The sequence below is a fragment of the Hemiscyllium ocellatum genome, assembly GCF_020745735.1.
Source record: "Hemiscyllium ocellatum isolate sHemOce1 chromosome 40 unlocalized genomic scaffold, sHemOce1.pat.X.cur. SUPER_40_unloc_4, whole genome shotgun sequence".
NCBI lineage: Eukaryota > Metazoa > Chordata > Chondrichthyes > Orectolobiformes > Hemiscylliidae > Hemiscyllium > Hemiscyllium ocellatum.
The window spans coordinates 431,653-451,012 of NW_026867532.1; the positions used below are offsets into that span (position 1 = coordinate 431,653).

General features: G+C 57.7%; 1 protein-coding gene across 2 annotated transcripts; it reads right to left on the minus strand.

The window, feature by feature from the left end:
• Positions 1-1,499: 1,499 nt before the first annotated feature.
• clp1 (cleavage factor polyribonucleotide kinase subunit 1) lies at positions 1,500-18,966 on the minus strand. Of its 2 annotated transcripts, none has more exons than XM_060822273.1 (3): positions 18,932-18,966; positions 16,926-17,562; positions 1,500-4,535 (listed from the first exon to the last, which is right to left on the minus strand). In XM_060822273.1, exons 2-3 carry the CDS (start codon positions 17,526-17,528, stop codon positions 3,864-3,866), a joined length of 1,275 nt encoding a protein of 424 aa, XP_060678256.1. In that variant the 5' UTR covers positions 17,529-17,562; positions 18,932-18,966; the 3' UTR covers positions 1,500-3,863. The 2 variants fall into 2 exon arrangements, with proteins under 2 accessions (XP_060678256.1, XP_060678255.1); XM_060822272.1 differs by lacking the exon at positions 18,932-18,966 and adding an exon at positions 18,737-18,922.
• Positions 18,967-19,360: the final 394 nt, after the last annotated feature.

The window sequence follows — 19,360 nt, forward strand, 5'->3', positions numbered from 1 at the left end:
GGATAGTGAAGGCAGTGTTTGGTATGCTTTCCTTTATTGGTCAGAGTATTGAGTACAGGAGTTGGGAGGTCATGTTGCGGCTGTACAGGACATTGGTTAGGCCCCTGTTGGAATATTGGGTGCAATTCTGGTCTCCTTCCTATCGGAAAGATGTTGTGAAACTTGAAAGGGTTCAGAAAAGATTTACAAGGATGTTGCCAGGGTTGGAGGGATGGAAAAACCTGCCCTACTTTCTCATCTTGCTGGGTCAATCAAAAAACCGCCCAGCTCGGATTCCCTCAATAGGGGGTGAGAGGGGACAAGCTGAACTAGGAGCAGCCATTTTAATAGGGGCCCATTTCTCAGACTCCACTCCCATCAGGCCTCACTGAGGGGTCTTGACAATCTCCTGCAAATGGAACTAAAAGGAGGAGACTGGACACGATTTATGACTGTCACGTGTACCTCAGCACAGTGAAAATCTTTGTTTTAGTGCAGTACGGTGATACAACAAAGCGAGGAATGCAGTACAGCTGCAGAGAAGGTGTGCAGACAGCGAGGTCAACATTCAATTTAAAATTTGAGGGTCTCCCCCTGGTTTTCCTCCACTTTCTTCCCACAGTCCAAACATAGGTGGATTGACCGTGCTAAATTGTCCCACAGTGTTCAGGGATGTGTAGGTTAGGGTGGATTGACCGTGCTAAATTGTCCCACAGTGTTCAGGGATGTGTAGTTTAGGGTGGATTGGCCGTGCTAAATTGTCCCGTAGTGTTCAGGGATGTGTAGGTTAGGGTGGATTGGCCGTGCTAAATTGTCCCCATGGTGTTCAGGGATGTGTAGGTTAGGGTGGATTGACCGTGCTAAATTGTCCCACAGTGTTCAGGGATGTGTAGTTTAGGGTGGATTGGCCGTGCTAAATTGTCCCGTAGTGTTCAGGGATGTGTAGGTTAGGGTGGATTGACCGTGCTAAATTGTCCCACAGTGTTCAGGGATGTGTAGTTTAGGGTGGATTGGCCGTGCTAAATTGTCCCGTAGTGTTCAGGGATGTGTAGGTTAGGGTGGATTGGCCGTGCTAAATTGTCCCCATGGTGTTCAGGGATGTGTAGGTTAGGGTGGATTGGCCATGCTAAATTGGCCAGGCTTTGGACTGCGGGAGGAAGCCCCACACAGACAGCTGCCTGAGGCGGGAATCGAACCCGTGTCCCTGGCGCTGTGAGGTAGCAGTGCTAACCACTGTGTCACCGGGCCGTCCCGGTCAGAGCAGTGAGTATCGGAGTTGGGCGGTCATGCTCAGACCACACCAATGTTACAAACACGATTCTTAATCAGGTTTTCCCACTAACCTGTGGTTAACAGTTTCATCGTTGCCATGAATATCATTCGGTTAATCAGGCAGTTTGGCACTGCACTGCCAGTGAGCACAACTGGAATTTCACAGGCAGCGCTGGGGGATGTGCAAGGGATCGGATAGTCCGGAGTAACTTTACTGGGAACTGGGAATAAACAAAACAACACACTGGTTCCGTTTCAAACAGGAAACAATTTATTGCTGACAAAAAAACTCAGTATAAAATACACTGAAGTTGTCCTTTTTTTTAAAAAAACATAACAGCTCAGGAGAAGTGACTTCGGAGTCCATTGTCTCCCCATGGTTTTGGATAGAGTGTGATCTGACCTCTTCCAGTAACTGTCATAGCTAACCCTGTCCAAACACAGTGAGCACATACCACTGGGTGTCAGACTGCAGTGACATCTTCCAGAGGGGGTGGGGGGGTAACTCAGAGACGCCAGTCAATGTACAGATATCACCCCGTGTGTGTGAATGAGAGCTGGAGAGAGAGAGAGAGAGAGAGAGAGACAGACAGACAGAGACTGAGAGATACCAGTCAGTGTACAGATATCTCCCTGAGAGAGAGAGAGGGGACTGAGAGACACCAGTCAGTGTACAGATATCTCCCTGAGAGAGAGAGAGGGGACTGAGAGACACCAGTCAGTGTACAGATATCTCCCTGAGAGAGAGAGAGGGGACTGAGAGACACCAGTCAGTGTACAGACAGCTCCCTGAGAGAGAGGGGGGACTGAGAGACACCAGTCAGTGTACAGATATCTCCCTGAGAGACACCAGTCAGTGTACAGATATCTCCCTGAGAGAGGGGGGACTGAGAGACACCAGTCAGTGTACAGATATCTCCCTGAGAGACACCAGTCAGTGTACAGATATCTCCCTGAGAGAGAGGGGACTGAGAGACACCAGTCAGTGTACAGATATCTCCCTGAGAGAGAGAGGGACTGAGAGACACCAGTCAGTGTACAGATATCTCCCCGAGAGAGAGAGGGACTGAGAGACACCAGTCAGTGTACAGATATCTCCCTGAGAGAGAGAGGGACTGAGAGACACCAGTCAGTGTACAGATATCTCCCTGAGAGAGAGGGGACTGAGAGACACCAGTCAGTGTACAGATATCTCCCTGAGAGAGAGAGGGGACTGAGAGACACCAGTCAGTGTACAGATATCTCCCTGAGAGAGAGAGAGAGAGAGAGGGGGGACTGAGAGACACCAGTCAGTGTACAGATATCTCCCTGAGAGAGAGGGGACTGAGAGACACCAGTCAGTGTACAGATATCTCCCTGAGAGAGAGGGGACTGAGAGACACCAGTCAGTGTACAGATATCTCCCTGAGAGAGAGAGGGGACTGAGAGACACCAGTCAGTGTACAGATATCTCCCTGAGAGAGAGAGAGAGAGAGAGGGGGGACTGAGAGACACCAGTCAGTGTACAGATATCTCCCTGAGAGAGAGAGAGGGGACTGAGAGACACCAGTCAGTGTACAGATATCTCCCTGAGAGAGAGAGAGGGGACTGAGAGACACCAGTCAGTGTACAGATATCTCCCTGAGAGGGACAGAGGGGACTGAGAGACACCAGTCAGTGTACAGATATCTCCCTGAGAGAGAGAGGGACTGAGAGACACCAGTCAGTGTACAGGTATCTCCCTGAGAGGGACAGAGGAGAGTCAGACAAGGCAGGAAGGACGTGTGTTTGCTAGTCAATGCACATCCAGCAGAAACGTTTCACTGAGGTTTATCCTGTCAGAGCGGCTGCAGGTTCTGTATCCACAGGGGCGTGTTGGTGAGGGTGAGGGAGACTGGGAGTGGATGAGAGTGAGGGAGACGGGGTGAGGGAGACTGGGAGTGGATGAGGGTGAGGGGGACGGGGAGTGGATGAGGGTGAGGGGGAGTGGGTGAGGGTGAGGGAGACGGGGGAGAGGGTGAGGGAGACGGGGGAGTGGGTGAGGGAGACGGGGGAGTGGGTGAGGGTGAGGGGGACGGGGGAGTGGGTGAGGGAGACGGGGGAGTGGGTGAGGGAGACGGGGGAGTGGGTGAGGGTGAGGGAGACGGGGGAGTGGGTGAGGGAGACGGGGGAGTGGGTGAGGGTGAGGGGGAGTGGGTGGGGGAGACGGGGGAGTGGGTGAGGGAGACGGGGGAGTGGGTGAGGGTGAGGGGGAGTGGGTGAGGGTGAGGGGGACGGGGAGCAGGTGGGGGAGACGGGGAGTGGGTGAGGGTGAGGGGGACGGGGAGCGGGTGAGGGGGACGGGGAGTGGATGAGGGTGAGGGGGAGTGGGTGAGGGTGAGGGAGACGGGGGAGAGGGTGAGGGAGACGGGGGAGTGGGTGGGGGAGACGGGGGAGTGGGTGGGGGAGACGGGGGAGTGGGTGAGGGTGAGGGGGAGTGGGTGAGGGTGAGGGGGACGGGGAGCAGGTGGGGGAGACGGGGAGTGGGTGAGGGTGAGGGGGACGGGGAGCGGGTGAGGGTGAGGGGGACGGGGAGCGGGTGAGGGTGGGGTCGGTGGGCGGGAGAGGAGTTTCAGCACGGTCCTCCCTCCTCCCTACTTGAGATCCATGAAGCGTATATCCATGATGAGCAGGATGCTCTTGGGCAGAGGGCGTGGGGCTGGAGAGAGCACAGTGAAGAGCTGCCTCTCGACGTCCACGCTGGTGACCACGATGAAGCCGGCCACGCTGGTCTCAATCAGGTTCTCCTCGGGGGAGTCGGCCGTGCTGACACTCAGCAGGTGGTGCACCAGGTCCCGGCCGGGCTGCACTGGCACCAGCTTCAGCTGGTTGTCCTCCTGGGACATGCCCAGGGGCAGGCAGGAGTCCGGGATGGTGGGGGCGCCCACCTTGAAGATGCGCACGTCGGAGAAGCGCACGTCAAAGGCGTGGGGGTAGAAGCTGCCGCGGAAGCCGTAGAAGTACTCGCGGATCCGGTCGTCGCGGCTCTCCCGCCGGAAGTCCTTGGAACGTTCCACCGCCCCGCCGGACTTGGGCAGCAGCGCCGTCTTCACAAAGTGGGGCAGGTCTCGCTTCAGCTCGTTGTAGAGGCGCTCCTGGTCCAGCACGATGGCAGCGTCCACTTCGAAGGCTGAGGCTGCGTGGACCAAGGCCTGGTAACCCGAGCCCTTCACCCAGCCGCACGTGTTAATGACGCAGCCGCTGGTGGCTGCTCGCCGGTTCACCTCACACCGCTGGTTAAAGACTTCAGCCAGCCGTGACGTGATCTGAAGGACAGTTGTGGCACACGGGTTAAGACTCCTCGGGCTATTTATCCAGAAAGCCTCCCGCAGTAAGATGGCGAGCTCCCCTCAACATCCCGCCAGGCCCCTGCACGCCAACCAGGCCCGAGGCTCCACCCACCAACCAGGCCCGAGGCTCCACCCACCAACCAGGCCCGAGGCTCCACCCACCCACCAACTAGGCCCGAGGCTCCACCCACCCACCAACTAGGCCCGAGGCTCCACCCACCCACCAACCAGGCCCGAGGCTCCACCCACCCACCAACCAGGCCCGAGGCTCCACCTGCCAATCAGCACCGAGGCTCCACCCGCCCACCAACCAGGCCCGAGGCTCCACCTGCCCACCAACCAGGCCCAAGGCTCCACCTGCCATCTAGGCCTGAGGCTCCACCCGCCCACCAACCAGGCCCGAGGCTCCACCCACCCACCAACCAGGCCCGAGGCTCCACCCGCCCATCAACCAGGCCCGAGGCTCCACCTGCCATCTAGGCCTGAGGCTCCACCCGCCCACCAACCAGGCCCGAGGCTCCACCTGCCAATCAGCACCGAGACTCCACCCACCCACCAACTAGGCCCGAGGCTCCACCTGCCATCTAGGCCCGAGGCTCCACCCGCCCACCAACCAGGCCTGAGGCTCCACCCGCCCACCAACCAGGCCTGAGGCTCCACCCGCCCACCAACCAGGCCTGAGGCTCCACCCGCCCACCAACCAGGCCTGAGGCTCCACCTGCCCACCAACCAGGCCTGAGGCTCCACCCACCCACCAACCAGGCCCAAGGCTCCACCCGCCAACTAGGCCAGAGGCTCCATCCGCCCGCCATCCAGGCCCGAGGCTCCACCCAGCCGCCAACCAGGCCCAAGGCAGCCAACCTCTGCCAGGGCCTCTCTTGCCAGCCAGGCCCTTGCCTGCCAACTAGGCCCGAGGCCCCCTTGCCCACAGGGCCCAAGTCTCAACAAGTCAGGCTGAGATTTCAGAAGGCAGAACTGTTAGGGCACAAACAGGGGCCTTCGAGCCATTGTGAAGGTATCAGCCTCGACCCAATGTTATGAATCCGACACACATTCACTTGACTTTACCCATAGCTCTCGTACACTGTATTTAAATATCCCATGTCCCTCATGAATTCCTCAATTTAAACCACCTCCACCCACATTTCCATTTCAGAGCCAGACCAGATTTGATATGTTTAAGAATCACTTCAAATCTGTGCCCTCTTGTTTGTGTTTGGGCAGGGGGGGGGGAACAGCACGGTGGCTCAGCGGTCCCATAGTGTTCAGGGATTTTTAAAAAAATTCATCAGGAAACATGGATCTCACTGACTGGGCCCAGTATTTACTGCCCCCTAGTTGCCCCTCCCCTTGAGAAGGTGGGGAGGGTGAGCGGCCATCTTGACCCGCTGCAGCCCATGTGCTGTGGGTAGACCCACAATGCCCCTGAGGGAGGGAATTCCGGGATTCTGACCCTGAAGGGAACGGCGATATGTTTCCGAGTCGGGATGGGGAGTGTCTCGGAGGGGAACTTGCAGGGGGGGTGGGGGGGTGGTGTTCCCATGTACCTGCTGCCCCCTTGTCCTTCTGGATGGGAGGGGGCTGTGGGTTTGGGGGGAAGGTGCTGCCTGAGGGTCTTTGGGGAGTTTCTGCAGTGCCCCTTGTAGATGGTCCCCCCCCCCTGCTGCTACTGAGCGTCGGTGGGGGGAGGGGGGGGGGGGGGGTGTGGCCAATCCAGCTGGGGGTGGGGGGGGGGGGGGGGGGGCTGCTTTGTCCCTGGATGGGGTGGAGCTTCTCGAGTGTTGTTGGAGCTGCCCCCACCCAGGGGCAGAGGGGGGAGTATTCCCTCCCCACTCCTGACCCCGTGTAGATGGTGGGACAGGCTTCGGGGGGAGAGTCAGGAGGGGAGTTACTCGCTGCAGGATTCCCGGCCCCTGACCCTGCTCTGGTAGCCGCTGGGTTTATGTGGAGGGTCCAGTTGGGTTTGGGGTTAATGGTAACCCCCAGGATGTGGAGAGTGGGGGGAGGGGATCCAGTGATGGGAACACCACTGAACGTCAAGGGGAGGTGGTTAGATTGTCTCATTGGAGATGGGCATAGCCTAGATATTGCCATGATCTTATAACATTTGGACATGAAATGCTTTAGGATCTGAGAAAAGAACGATGGCAGCGTCAGCGCTGAGGGAGGGCCGCACTGTCGGAGGGTCAGCGCTGAGGGAGCGCCGCACTGTCGGACGGTCAGTGCTGAGAGAGGGCCGCACTGCCGGAGGGTCAGTGCTGAGGGAGCGCCGCACTGTCGGACGGTCAGTGCTGAGAGAGGGCCGCACTGTCGGAGGGTCAGTGCTGAGGGAGGGCCGCACTGTCGGAGGGTCTGTGCTGAGGGAGGGCCGCACTGTCGGAGGGTCTGTGCTGAGGGAGGGCCGCACTGTCGGAGGGTCAGTGCTGAGAGAGGGCTGCACTGTCGGAGGGTCAGTGCTGAGGGAGCGCCGCACTGTCGGAGGGTCAGTGCTGAGGGAGCGCCGCACTGCCGGAGGGTCAGTGCTGAGGGAGCGCCGCACTGCCGGAGGGTCAGTGCTGAGGGAGCGCCGCACTGTCGGAGGGTCAGTGCTGAGGGAGGGCCGCATTGTCGGAGGGTCAGTGCTGAGGGAGGGCCGCATTGTCGGAGGGTCAGTGCTGAGGGAGGGCCGCACTGTCGGAGGGTCAGTGCTGAGGGAGGGCCGCACTGTCGGAGGGTCAGTGCTGAGGGAGGGCCGCACTGTCGGAGGGTCAGTGCTGAGGGAGGGCCGCACTGTTGGAGCGAGTGTGGAAAGGTGAGTATTGAGGGAGTGCCCTTTCACCTCTTCGGCATATCCTGCTCACCTCTTCCTCCCCTCCCAGATTCTCTCGCTTCCCCTGAACATATCCGGGCAGGCAGCATGAGGGGGAGAAGTCAGTTTCCTGAAGGACTTCTCCCCCTCCTGACGCTGCCTGGCTTGCTGTGTTCTTCCAGCATCCTGCCTGTCTCCCTTGGATTCCAGCATCTGCCGTTTGTCTGTCTCTCCTAACCATTTGCGTTGTAACCCCTTCGCCCCACCCATGTGAGGATATCTCCCACATTCTCTGGGTGGGGAGGGCTTTCCCCCAAATTCCCGCCGGATTGATTAGAGACTGTCTTATACTGACGGCCAGTACTGGTCTGGCCCCAGAGGTGGGAGCATTGCCTCCCAATGGATCTTAGAATTCCTAGAGTGTGGAAAACGACTCTCCAAAGATTATCCCACCCAGAACCATTCCCCTAGTACTCTACATTTACCCCTGACTAACTCACCTCGCGGACACATCCCTGAACACTGTGGGACAATTTAGCACGGCCAATCCACCCTAACCTACACGTCCCTGAACACTGTGGGACAATTTAGCATGGCCAATCCACCCTAACCTGCACATCTTTGGACTGTTGGAGCACCCGGAGGGAACCCATGCAGACATGGGGAGAATGTGCAAACTCCACACAGACAGCGGCTGGAGGCAGGAATTGATCTGGGGTCCCTGGCGCCTTGAGGCAGCGGCGCTAACCACTGAGCCGCCCCAGAGAAACAACACTAAACTAAACCTGTCGCTTACAATCCTGGACGTCAGACCCGGTCAGTGTGGGGGAACTGAACGCACAACACTGGGCGGTATTAGCAGCATGCTCTGACCATCTGAGCTAACCGACTGAACCCCTTTCATCGTTGGTCGGTCACACCTTAGCCTGAACTTCACAGAGAGAGAGAAGAGCAGTGGGCTGTCCCCAAATCTTCCTGATAAGCCTGTCCTTGCTGCTCCGAAGTGATATCTGCCTCGTAAATCTTTACTGCAGTCATTAGCTCCTCGGCGATGAACAGGTCACCACTGGGAACATGGTGACCCAGTCTGAAAGCTCCGCACTGAGCATTATTGCTGTCGAAATGCAGTCCGGATGCATTGTTTGCTGTTCTGTACAATGCCATTAACCAGCATCATGACTTGCAAACCTGTCACAGTCACCTGGCCTGGACCCAGCTTGGAAACACTACACACCCACATGTTTATTGCGGCAATTATCGTTTTGCGTGTGACGACGGGTAAACAGATTTCAAGGCGGAAAAAAAAGGTGCTTTCTCTCGCACAGTTCCCCACACATTTGGAAGTGTGCCAGCCCTGCTGGCAGATAAACCAGGAGATACAGCCAACAGGAGACACTTGGCAAAGCAATTCTCATTGGGTGGTGGTGATCGGAGGGGAAAGCGTAGGGAACAACAGGCCTGGGCTGGTGGGATTCTCAAGCACAGCACTGTTGGAGGCTCAGCGCTGAGGGAGGGCCGCACTGTCGGTGGGTCAGTGCTGAGGGAGGGCCGCACTGTCGGTGGGTCAGTGCTGAGGGAGGGCCGCACTGTCGGTGGGTCAGTGCTGAGGGAGGGCCGCACTGTCGGTGGGTCAGTGCTGAGGGAGGGCCGCACTGTCGGTGGGTCAGTGCTGAGGGAGGGCCGCACTGTCGGTGGGTCAGTGCTGAGGGAGGGCCGCACTGTCGGTGGGTCAGTGCTGAGGGAGGGCCGCACTGTCGGAGGGTCAGTGCTGAGGGAGGGCCGCACTGTCGGAGGGTCAGTGCTGAGGGAGGGCCGCACTGTCGGTGGGTCAGTGCTGAGGGAGGGCCGCACTGTCGGTGGGTCAGTGCTGAGGGAGGGCCGCACTGTCGGTGGGTCAGTGCTGAGGGAGGGCCGCACTGTCGGTGGGTCAGTGCTGAGGGAGGGCCGCACTGTCGGTGGGTCAGTGCTGAGGGAGGGCCGCACTGTCCGAGGGTCAGTGCTGAGGGAGGGCCGCACTGTCCGAGGGTCAGTGCTGAGGGAGGGCCGCACTGTCCGAGGGTCAGTGCTGAGGGAGGGCCGCACTGTCCGAGGGTCAGTGCTGAGGGAGGGCCGCACTGTCCGAGGGTCAGTGCTGAGGGAGGGCCGCACTGTCGGAGGGTCAGTGCTGAGGGAGGGCCGCACTGTCGGAGGGTCAGTGCTGAGGGAGGGCCGCACTGTCGGAGGGTCAGTGCTGAGGGAGGGCCGCACTGTCGGAGGGTCAGTGCTGAGGGAGGGCCGCACTGTCGGAGGGTCAGTGCTGAGGGAGGGCCGCACTGTCGGAGGGTCAGTGCTGAGGGAGGGCCGCACTGTCGGAGGGTCAGTGCTGAGGGAGGGCCGCACTGTCGGAGGGTCAGTGCTGAGGGAGGGCCGCACTGTCGGAGGGTCAGTGCTGAGGGAGGGCCGCACTGTCGGAGGGTCAGTGCTGAGGGAGGGCCGCACTGTCGGAGGGTCAGTGCTGAGGGAGGGCCGCACTGTCGGAGGGTCAGTGCTGAGGGAGGGCCGCACTGTCGGAGGGTCAGTGCTGAGGGAGGGCCGCACTGTCGGAGGGTCAGTGCTGAGGGAGGGCCGCACTGTCGGAGGGTCAGTGCTGAGGGAGGGCCGCACTGTCGGAGGGTCAGTGCTGAGGGAGGGCCGCACTGTCGGAGGGTCAGTGCTGAGGGAGGGCCGCACTGTCCGAGGGTCAGTGCTGAGGCAGGGCCGCACTGTCGGAGGGTCAGTGCTGAGGCAGGGCCGCACGGTCGGAGGGTCAGTGCTGAGGGAGGGCCGCACTGTCGGAGGGTCAGTGCTGAGGGAGGGCCGCACTGTCGGAGGGTCAGTGCTGAGGGAGGGCCGCACTGTCGGAGGGTCAGTGCTGAGGGAGGGCCGCACTGTCGGAGGGTCAGTGCTGAGGGAGGGCCGCACGGTCGGAGGGTCAGTGCTGAGGGAGGGCCGCACTGTCGGAGGGTCAGTGCTGAGGGAGGGCCGCACTGTCGGAGGGTCAGTGCTGAGGGAGGGCCGCACTCAGAAGAACAAAGGAACAGGTCACTCATTGTCTCAAAATGGGCAGGTGGGTTTGAGGAAATTTCAGCAAATCTGATTCCACCACAGGACAGTTGGTTTCTGGAACACACTGTCTGAAAGGGTGGTAAAGGCAGGAAACACGTGTGAAATAATCCCAGAAGCATTTGAAACACAGTAGTCTGCGCAAGGCCCAGTGTAGACAGGATGGGCTGAAGGGCTATGTTCTGGGCGGTAACAATGCTGAGACTGACTGACAGCTGCTATATTAGCTGGAGAAACCAGGTCTCTGCCCCCGAGCAGAATACAGATGGAGGGGAGGTTTGATTGAAGGCTTTGACTCAGGTAGAAACAAGACAAGCTGCTCCCCTTCACCTACAGCATGACGATGAGGGGACAGGGATTGCAGTGTTTGGGAAGAGAGAGAGAGAGGGTGGCATGGTGGCTCAGTGGTTAGCGATGCTGCCTCACAGCGCAACAATTTCCTGCCATGGTCCAAAGGTGTGCAGGTTAGGGTGGATTGGCCGTGCTAAATTGTCCCATAGTGTTCGGGGATGAATATTATAACATTGACCGTAACAGGTTCAATCAGAAGAGGAACTGGCTGAAGGCCCAATAGGAGCTTCCATCGAGGACAACGATCCCAGTTCGATTGTTCGTGCAGAGAGAGAGAGAGAGAAAGACAGAGAGAGGAGGATAGCAGCGACCTTGGACCTCAGCAGTAAAATAAACAGCTATTTGATGAGACAGTGACGTGCAAACATCAATCAGAACCCAACCTTGAGAGAAGTCAACAAACTCAGCTTTCTCCAAGGTCCCCCCCGACACTGGAGTTCTCTCACGCCAACTGTGACCGTCCCACTCACACACAAATACCATCACGCCCACAGGCGGACGGGCCCGACAGCATCCCCTCAGCACCCTGACAGTCCGTACCCAGTGCTCACCCACTCTGTCACCCAGAGGACACAGGGGAACCACGCCCAACTGAAACCGGCTCTTCTGGGATCTCCCTGTGCACCAACGACCTCCCTCACCTGCTCGACAGCAGCAGGTCACCCCTCTCCACCCGCAACAGCACAGCCCGCTGGACGGAGAGGCCGGTGGGGTGTTGAGAGTTCACAGATGCTGCTATCCGAATGCAGGGGGAGTCCCCTTTAATACTGGGAAGGGTGAGCGGGGGGAGTGGTGGGGGCAACCCATCGGGGTGCACGGGCATCAGTTGGTGAGCTCGTTCTATGTGCCACAGCGACCTCACGGCAGCTTTCCCTGACCGTACAATGTAAACCGCAAGGTGGCTCAGGGGTTAGCGCTGCTGCCTCACGGCGCCAGGGACCCGGCTTTGATCCCAGCCTCAGGGGAGACTGTCTGGGTGGGAGTTTGCACATTTTCCCCGAGTCTGCATGGGTTTCCTCCCACAGTCCAAAGGTGTGCGGGTCAGGGTGGATTGGCCATGCTAAATTGTCCCACAGTGTTCAGGGATGTGTAGGTTAGGGTGGATTGGCCGTGCTAAATTGTCCCACAGTGTTCAGGGATGTGTAGGTTAGGGTGGATTGGCCGTGCTAAATTGTCCCATAGTGTTCAGGGATGTGCAGGTTAGGGTGGATTGGCCGTGCTAAATTGTCCCATAGTGTTCAGGAATGTGTAGGTTAGGGTGGATTGGCCGTGCTAAATTGTCCCATAGTGTTCAGGGATGTGCAGGTTAGGGTGGATTGGCCGTGCTAAATTGTCCCATAGTGTTCAGGGATGTGCAGGTTAGGGTGGATTGGCCGTGCTAAATTGTCCCATAGTGTTCAGGGATGTGCAGGTTAGGGTGGATTGGCCGTGCTAAATTGTCCCACAGTGGTCAGGGGTGTGTAGGTTAGGGTGGATTGGTCGTACTAAATTGTCCCACAGTGGTCAGGGATGTGTAGGTTAGGGTGGATTGGCCGTGCTAAATTGTCCCACAGTGTTCAGGGATGTGTAGGTTAGGGTGGATTGGCCGTGCTAAATTGTCCCATAGTGTTCAGGGATGTGTCGGGTAGGGTGGATTGGCCGTGCTAAATTGTCCCACAGTGGTCAGGGATGTGTAGGTTAGGGTGGATTGGCCGTGCTAAATTGTCCCACAGTGGTCAGGGGTGTGTAGGTTAGGGTGGATTGGCCGTACTAAATTGTCCCGGAGTGTTCAGGGATGTGTAGGTTAGGGTGGATTGGCCGTGCTAAATTGTCCCACAATGTTCAGGGATGTGCAGGTTAGGGTGGATTGGCCGTGCTAAATTGTCCCACAGTGTTCAGGGGTGTGCAGGTTAGGGTGGATTGGCCGTGCTAAATTGTCCCACAGTGTTCAGGGATGTGTAGGTTAGGGTGGATTGGCTGTGCTAAATAGTCCCACAGTGTTCAGGGATGTGTAGGTTAGGGTGGATTGGCCGTGCTAAATTGTCCCAGAGTGTTCAGGGATGTGTCGGGTAGGGTGGATTGGCCGTGCTAAATTGTCCCACAGTGGTCAGGGATGTGTAGGTTAGGGTGGATTGGCCGTGCTAAATTGTCCCACAGTGGTCAGGGGTGTGTAGGTTAGGGTGGATTGGCCGTACTAAATTGTCCCGGAGTGTTCAGGGATGTGTAGGTTAGGGTGGATTGGCCGTGCTAAATTGTCCCACAGTGTTCAGGGATGTGTAGGTTAGGGTGGATTGGCCGTGCTAAATTGTCCCATAGTGTTCAGGGATGTGCAGGTTAGGGTGGATTGGCCGTGCTAAATTGTCCCATAGTGTTCAGGAATGTGTAGGTTAGGGTGGATTGGCCGTGCTAAATTGTCCCATAGTGTTCAGGGATGTGCAGGTTAGGGTGGATTGGCCGTGCTAAATTGTCCCATAGTGTTCAGGGATGTGCAGGTTAGGGTGGATTGGCCGTGCTAAATTGTCCCACAATGTTCAGGGATGTGCAGGTTAGGGTGGATTGGCCGTGCTAAATTGTCCCACAGTGTTCAGGGGTGTGCAGGTTAGGGTGGATTGGCCGTGCTAAATTGTCCCACAGTGTTCAGGGATGTGTAGGTTAGGGTGGATTGGCTGTGCTAAATAGTCCCACAGTGTTCAGGGATGTGTAGGTTAGGGTGGATTGGCCGTGCTAAATTGTCCCATAGTGTTCAGGGATGTGTAGGTTAGGGTGGATTGGCCGTGCTAAATTGTCCCACAGTGGTCAGGGGTGTGTAGGTTAGGGTGGATTGGTCGTACTAAATTGTCCCACAGTGGTCAGGGATGTGTAGGTTAGGGTGGATTGGCCGTGCTAAATTGTCCCACAGTGTTCAGGGATGTGTAGGTTAGGGTGGATTGGCCGTGCTAAATTGTCCCAGAGTGTTCAGGGATGTGTCGGGTAGGGTGGATTGGCCGTGCTAAATTGTCCCACAGTGGTCAGGGATGTGTAGGTTAGGGTGGATTGGCCGTGCTAAATTGTCCCACAGTGGTCAGGGGTGTGTAGGTTAGGGTGGATTGGCCGTACTAAATTGTCCCGGAGTGTTCAGGGATGTGTAGGTTAGGGTGGATTGGCCGTGCTAAATTGTCCCACAATGTTCAGGGATGTGCAGGTTAGGGTGGATTGGCCGTGCTAAATTGTCCCACAGTGTTCAGGGGTGTGCAGGTTAGGGTGGATTGGCCGTGCTAAATTGTCCCACAGTGTTCAGGGATGTGTAGGTTAGGGTGGATTGGCTGTGCTAAATAGTCCCACAGTGTTCAGGGATGTGTAGGTTAGGGTGGATTGGCCGTGCTAAATTGTCCCATAGTGTTCAGGGATGTGTAGGTTAGGGTGGATTGGTGCATTAGTCAGGAGTAAATGTAGAGTAACAGGGATGAGATGTGGGTCTGGGTGGGTTGCTCTTCGAGAGAGTCGGTGTGGACCTGTCGGGCTAAATCGCCAGTTTCCACACTGTGGGGATTGTATCAGAAAGGTGACCAATTATCCCACGGCATTGTGAAAGCAGGTCCCCATACTGAACCTCGTCTTTGATGCCTGTGCCAAACCAAATTCTGTACTCAAATGACAAGGAATTAACATAGATAATCTGATAGAGATTAGCCAGCATTGGGTGCTGGGAAAGGAGTATTTACAAAAACAGTGTGAGAGAGAGAGAGAGACAGAGAGAGAGAGAGACAGAGAGAGAGAGAGACAGAGAGAGAGAGAGACAGAGAGACAGAGAGACAGAGAGAGAGAGAGAGAGAGAGAGAGAGACAGACAGAGAGAGAGAGAGAGAGACAGAGAGAGAGAGAGAGACAGAGAGAGAGAGAGAGAGCAAATAGGAGAACAGGGCAGGCTGAGAACGACACAATAGGGACAGTATAATAGAGTGAGCAGGAAAATGCAAAACACAATGAAAAAAGATCTAATGTACAAATCAGCAAGCACAAACTAGCGTGAGGAAGACTGATAGTGAGCACACAGAGACAGAGTGAGATGGAGAGTGCGATCAAGCGCAGAAACAAATTCAAAAGTGATAATTGGAATGCTACACTCAGATCTAGAGTGACAGCGGGATGGAGGGGGATAATACGGGAGTGATAGAGTGGGATCGAGAGTGACAGCGGGATGGAGAGGGATAATACAGGAGTGATAGAGTGGGATCGAGAGTGACAGCGGGATGGAGAGGGATAATACAGGAGTGATAGAGTGGGATCGAGAGTGACAGCGGGATCATGAACGATTATAGGACTTCCAGAATGGAACAAAGAGAGAGAGAGAGAGAGAGAGAGAGAGATTGGAATCCAGAACGAAATCGATAAAAGGAGGAATTGAGAACGAGAGTGAGTATCAGTGAGTGTGAGGCAGATTGCGATAGAGGACGAGAGCGGGATTAAGAGTGAGCATATAAGTACAAGGGAGAACAGCACTGGCAGCAAGATGAACAGCAGGATCCAGCACGGGCTCAGGAATGAGAGTGGGATTTAGAGTGGCTCCGAGAGTGAATATAGGGGGGTGCAAGAGCATTACAGTGACAGCACGCACAAGGGAGTGAAAGATTGGACTCAAATCTTCACACTCTGCTCCCCCCAGCCCAATTCAAGAGTCTGATCACCAGTGGAAATAGTTTCTCTCCTCTGACCCCCCTGACTATCTTTCATCATATCTCCCTTGAACCTTCTCATGTCCAGGCAACAGAATCCTGGTTCCTGTGGTCTAACTCTTGGTAGAGTTGGTCACGTTCTGGCCCATTTACGGTGCTCACCCCCCCCCCCTGCCAGGCTGGTATCTCCCCCCTGAAAGACGTGGCACCCCCGGCTGCTCATGGTCACGCCAGGCCTGCTCCAAGCAGAACCGCCTGAAGTCTGATGCCCAGCCTCTTCACCTCATTTATTCCCACAATCTCCTGGACAGTGTCTGCCAGTTGGATTAGTCCGTGACTGCCCTATTATTAACGGCCAGCCGTTTCATTCCAAGTTCTTGCCCTCTCACTTTATCGTCCCCATCACAGACAGGCACAAAGTGCTTTCTCAGCAACTCTGGCCAACTCAAGCAAATCCGATTAAGTGGGGGAATTTAGCATGCCTTAAGGTACAAGAACAACGGGGCTGTTTTGAAATGGGAATGGCCGAAGGAGGTTCACAGCTCAGGCATCTCAGGGATTTATGCTAATCCTCCCTTTGAATGTCTGTCTGGTGAAATTGTTTCTGATGCCCTTTCAAGCAGCATGAGCCAAACCACAACAATTCGTGGCATCAGAAAAAGTATTTCTCATCGGTCGGCCCCTCGAATTTCTTGACTGCTTTCCTTCAGTCTGTGGCCCTTCGGTCCGACAGTCTCAGGGCAGAGGACAGACTCCTTCCTGACTGTAAACGTGTTGTTTCAGTCTCTGCTGCAACACCGCCCCGAGCTTTTCCATTGGCTCAGACGGTGATAATCCATCACAGCCCCATAGTCTTCAGGGATGTGGGGGTCAGCACGGCCAATCCACCCTAACCTACACATCCCTGAACACTGTGGGACAATTTAGCACCGCCAATCCACCCTAACCTACACATCCCTGAACACTATGGGACAATTTAGCACGGCCAATCCACCCTAACCTACACATCCCTGAACACTGTGGGACAATTTAGCACGGCCAATCCACCCTAACCTACACATCCCTGAACACTATGGGACAATTTAGCATGGCCAATCCACCCTAACCTACACATCCCTGAACACTGTGGGACAATTTAGCACCGCCAATCCACCCTAACCTACACATCCCTGAACACTGTGGGACAATTTAGCACGGCCAATCCACCCTAACCTACACACCTTTGGACTGTGGGAGGAAACCGGAGCACCCGGAGGAAACCCACGCAGACACGGGGAGAATGTGCGAACACCACACGGACAGTCGCCCCCCCAAGGCTGGGATCGAACCCGGCTCCCTGGCGCCGTGAGGCAGCGGCGCTAACCACTGAGACACCGTGCGTTTGCCCTGACGGCCGTGGGACAGGAAGAGCCAGCATCTCCCCTTACCCCCACCCCCCGTCTTCCTGCCCGGCCTCTCAGAGCGCTGCCTGTGCGCGGTGGGAGAGCCTGGGCGCCACGGGCAGCCCCTGCCTCACCTTGTTGTAGAGCTTGATGTTGGTGCCTGGGGTGGTGGAGCCGAAGTGGTAGACCAGCGGGGCCTGGACAGAGAAACCCTCCTCCACGTCGGCCGGCCGCTCGATGTACAGCGCCCCCATGGTGCCGGGGATGGAGACCGAGCCCTGGCCCACGTCCAGGTCGACGAAGGTGGGCCGCCGGCCCAGCCGCACACCGTAGTTGAGCAGCAGGCGGCAGACGGTGGTCTTGCCCACGTCGGTGGGGCCCACCACCATGACGCGGGGCCCGCGCTCGTCCTCTGCCTCAGCTTGCTGCCGCATCTGCTCCAGGGCGGCGTGGCAGTTCAGGTACAGCAGCATGGGGGTGTCCCGGGAGACATACGCCACCTCGGTGCGGCCCCGCAGCTGCACCGAGCAGCCGTGCCAGGTGAACACCGCCACCTTGGCGCCGCCGTCGAAGGTGAACCGCTTGTTGCGGGTCAGCTCGGTGGCGAAGATCTCAGCCAGGCCGGACAGCAGCTCCAGCTGCACCGTCTCGTTGGCCTCCACCTCGAAGCGCAGCTCCGTCTCTTTCTCCAGGTCAAACTTCGTCACCGGCTGGTCGTCCTTGGGCTCCTCTGCCATGTCGCTTCAGCCCCGGCCCAGCAACGGAACCAGTCTGCACAAGGAGGGGGACAATCTGTCATGGCGCACGCCACTCCCCCAGCACTGACCCCCCCCGACAGTGCCCACTCCCCCAGCACTGACCCTCCGACAGTGCGGCGCTCCCTCAGCGCTGACCCCTCCGACAGTGCGGTGCTCCCTCAGCACTGACCCCTCCGACAGTGCGGCCCTCCCTCAGCCCTGACCCTCTGACAGTGCGGCCCTCCCTCAGCACTGACCCTCCGACAGTGCGGCCCTCCCTCAGCACTGACCCCTCCGACAGTGCGGCCCTCCCTCAGCACTGACCCCTCCGACAGTGCGGCCCTCCCTCAGCACTGACCCCTCCGACAGTGCGGCCCTCCCTCAGCCCTGACCCTCCGACAGTGCGGCCCTCCCTCAGCACTGACCCTCCGACAGTGCGGCGCTCCCTCAGCACTGACCCTCCGACAGTGCGGCGCTCCCTCAGCACTGACCCTCCGACAGTGCGGCCCTCCCTCAGCACTGACCCTCCGACAGTGCGGCCCTCCCTCAGCACTGACCCTCCGACAGTGCGGCACTCCCTCAGCACTGACCCTCCGACAGTGCGGCACTCCCTCAGCGCTGACCCTCCGACAGTGCGGCACTCCCTCAGCGCTGACCCTCCGACAGTGCGGCACTCCCTCAGCGCTGACCCTCCGACAGTGCGGCACTCCCTCAGCGCTGACCCTCCGACAGTGCGGCCCACCCTCAGCACTGACCCTCCGACAGTGCGGCCCACCCTCAGCGCTGACCCTCCGACAGTGCGGCCCACCCTCAGCGCTGACCCTCCAAATCTCCCTCTTCCCCCCCCAATCCCTCTCTCCCCCTCTCCATATACCTTTTCCCTCCCATATCCCTCCACCTCCCCCCCACCACTCCATCCCTATCCCCGCCACATCCTTCCTCCTCTCCCTTTTCCCCCCCATATCCCCCTCTTTCCCCATATTCTTCCCTTCCCCCCCCATATCCCCCTCCCTTTCCCTTTCCCATACCCCCCCATACCCCCCTCCCCTTTCCCCCCATACCCCCTCCCCTTTCCCTTCCCCCCTCCCCTTTCCCATTCCCTTTCCCCCTCCCATATCCCCCTCCCTTTCCCCCTCCCATATCCCCCTCCCCTTCCCCCCCATATCCCCCTCTTTCCCATCTCCCTCCTGTGACCATCTGAAACTTGCCTTAACAACCGTTTCCAGGGGCTCTGACCCTCCCTGACCCCTGACCCCTGACCCCCACGGGCCCTTGGCCTTCTCTCTCTGTTTTATTCCGACGACGGCCGCTGGGCCTGCGGGGGCGGGGGCGGGGATCCGCGGCATTCTTTTCATGACATTTTAGAAAAGATTATTAAAAAAATTGTTGTTGTAGTAACCGACCTCCGCAGTCACCTGACACATCTGTCCACGTGACCGACCGCTTCTGTCCAATGGGGTCGCGGCGCCGCTCTCACGTGACGCCTCTTCCCAACGCCTCCCGGCTGACACCGCCCGTCATGTCGTCGCACGCATGCGCGCGGCCGCTCAGCACCCTGGGAAATGTAGTTCCTTCCGCCCTCCTCTGGGCAGTGGGAATGCTGGGAGTCTGGGTAGAGGCCATTCAGCCCCTAGCACCCCTGGCAGCTCCCTCTGCAGTTCCACTTGGAGGCATAGAGGGAAACAGGCCCTTGGGTCCAACTCGTCAGCGTCAGCCACATATTGTCAATTTATCTGGTCCCATTTGCCAGCACTTGGCCCATATCTATTCCCATTCACGTACCTGTCCAGATGTACAAAGTTTACAAACCACACACCAGGTTATAGTCCAAC

Excerpts from the sequence above, each read along its gene's own strand:
- clp1 (XM_060822273.1), bottom strand. The coding sequence starts at position 17,528 with ATGGCAGAGGAGCCCAAGGACGACCAGCCGGTGACGAAGTTTGACCTG. Across the intron at positions 4,536-16,925 it reads ACATCAAGCTCTACAACAAG|ATCACGTCACGGCTGGCTGA; the intron begins GTGAGGCAGGGG and ends ACTGTCCTTCAG.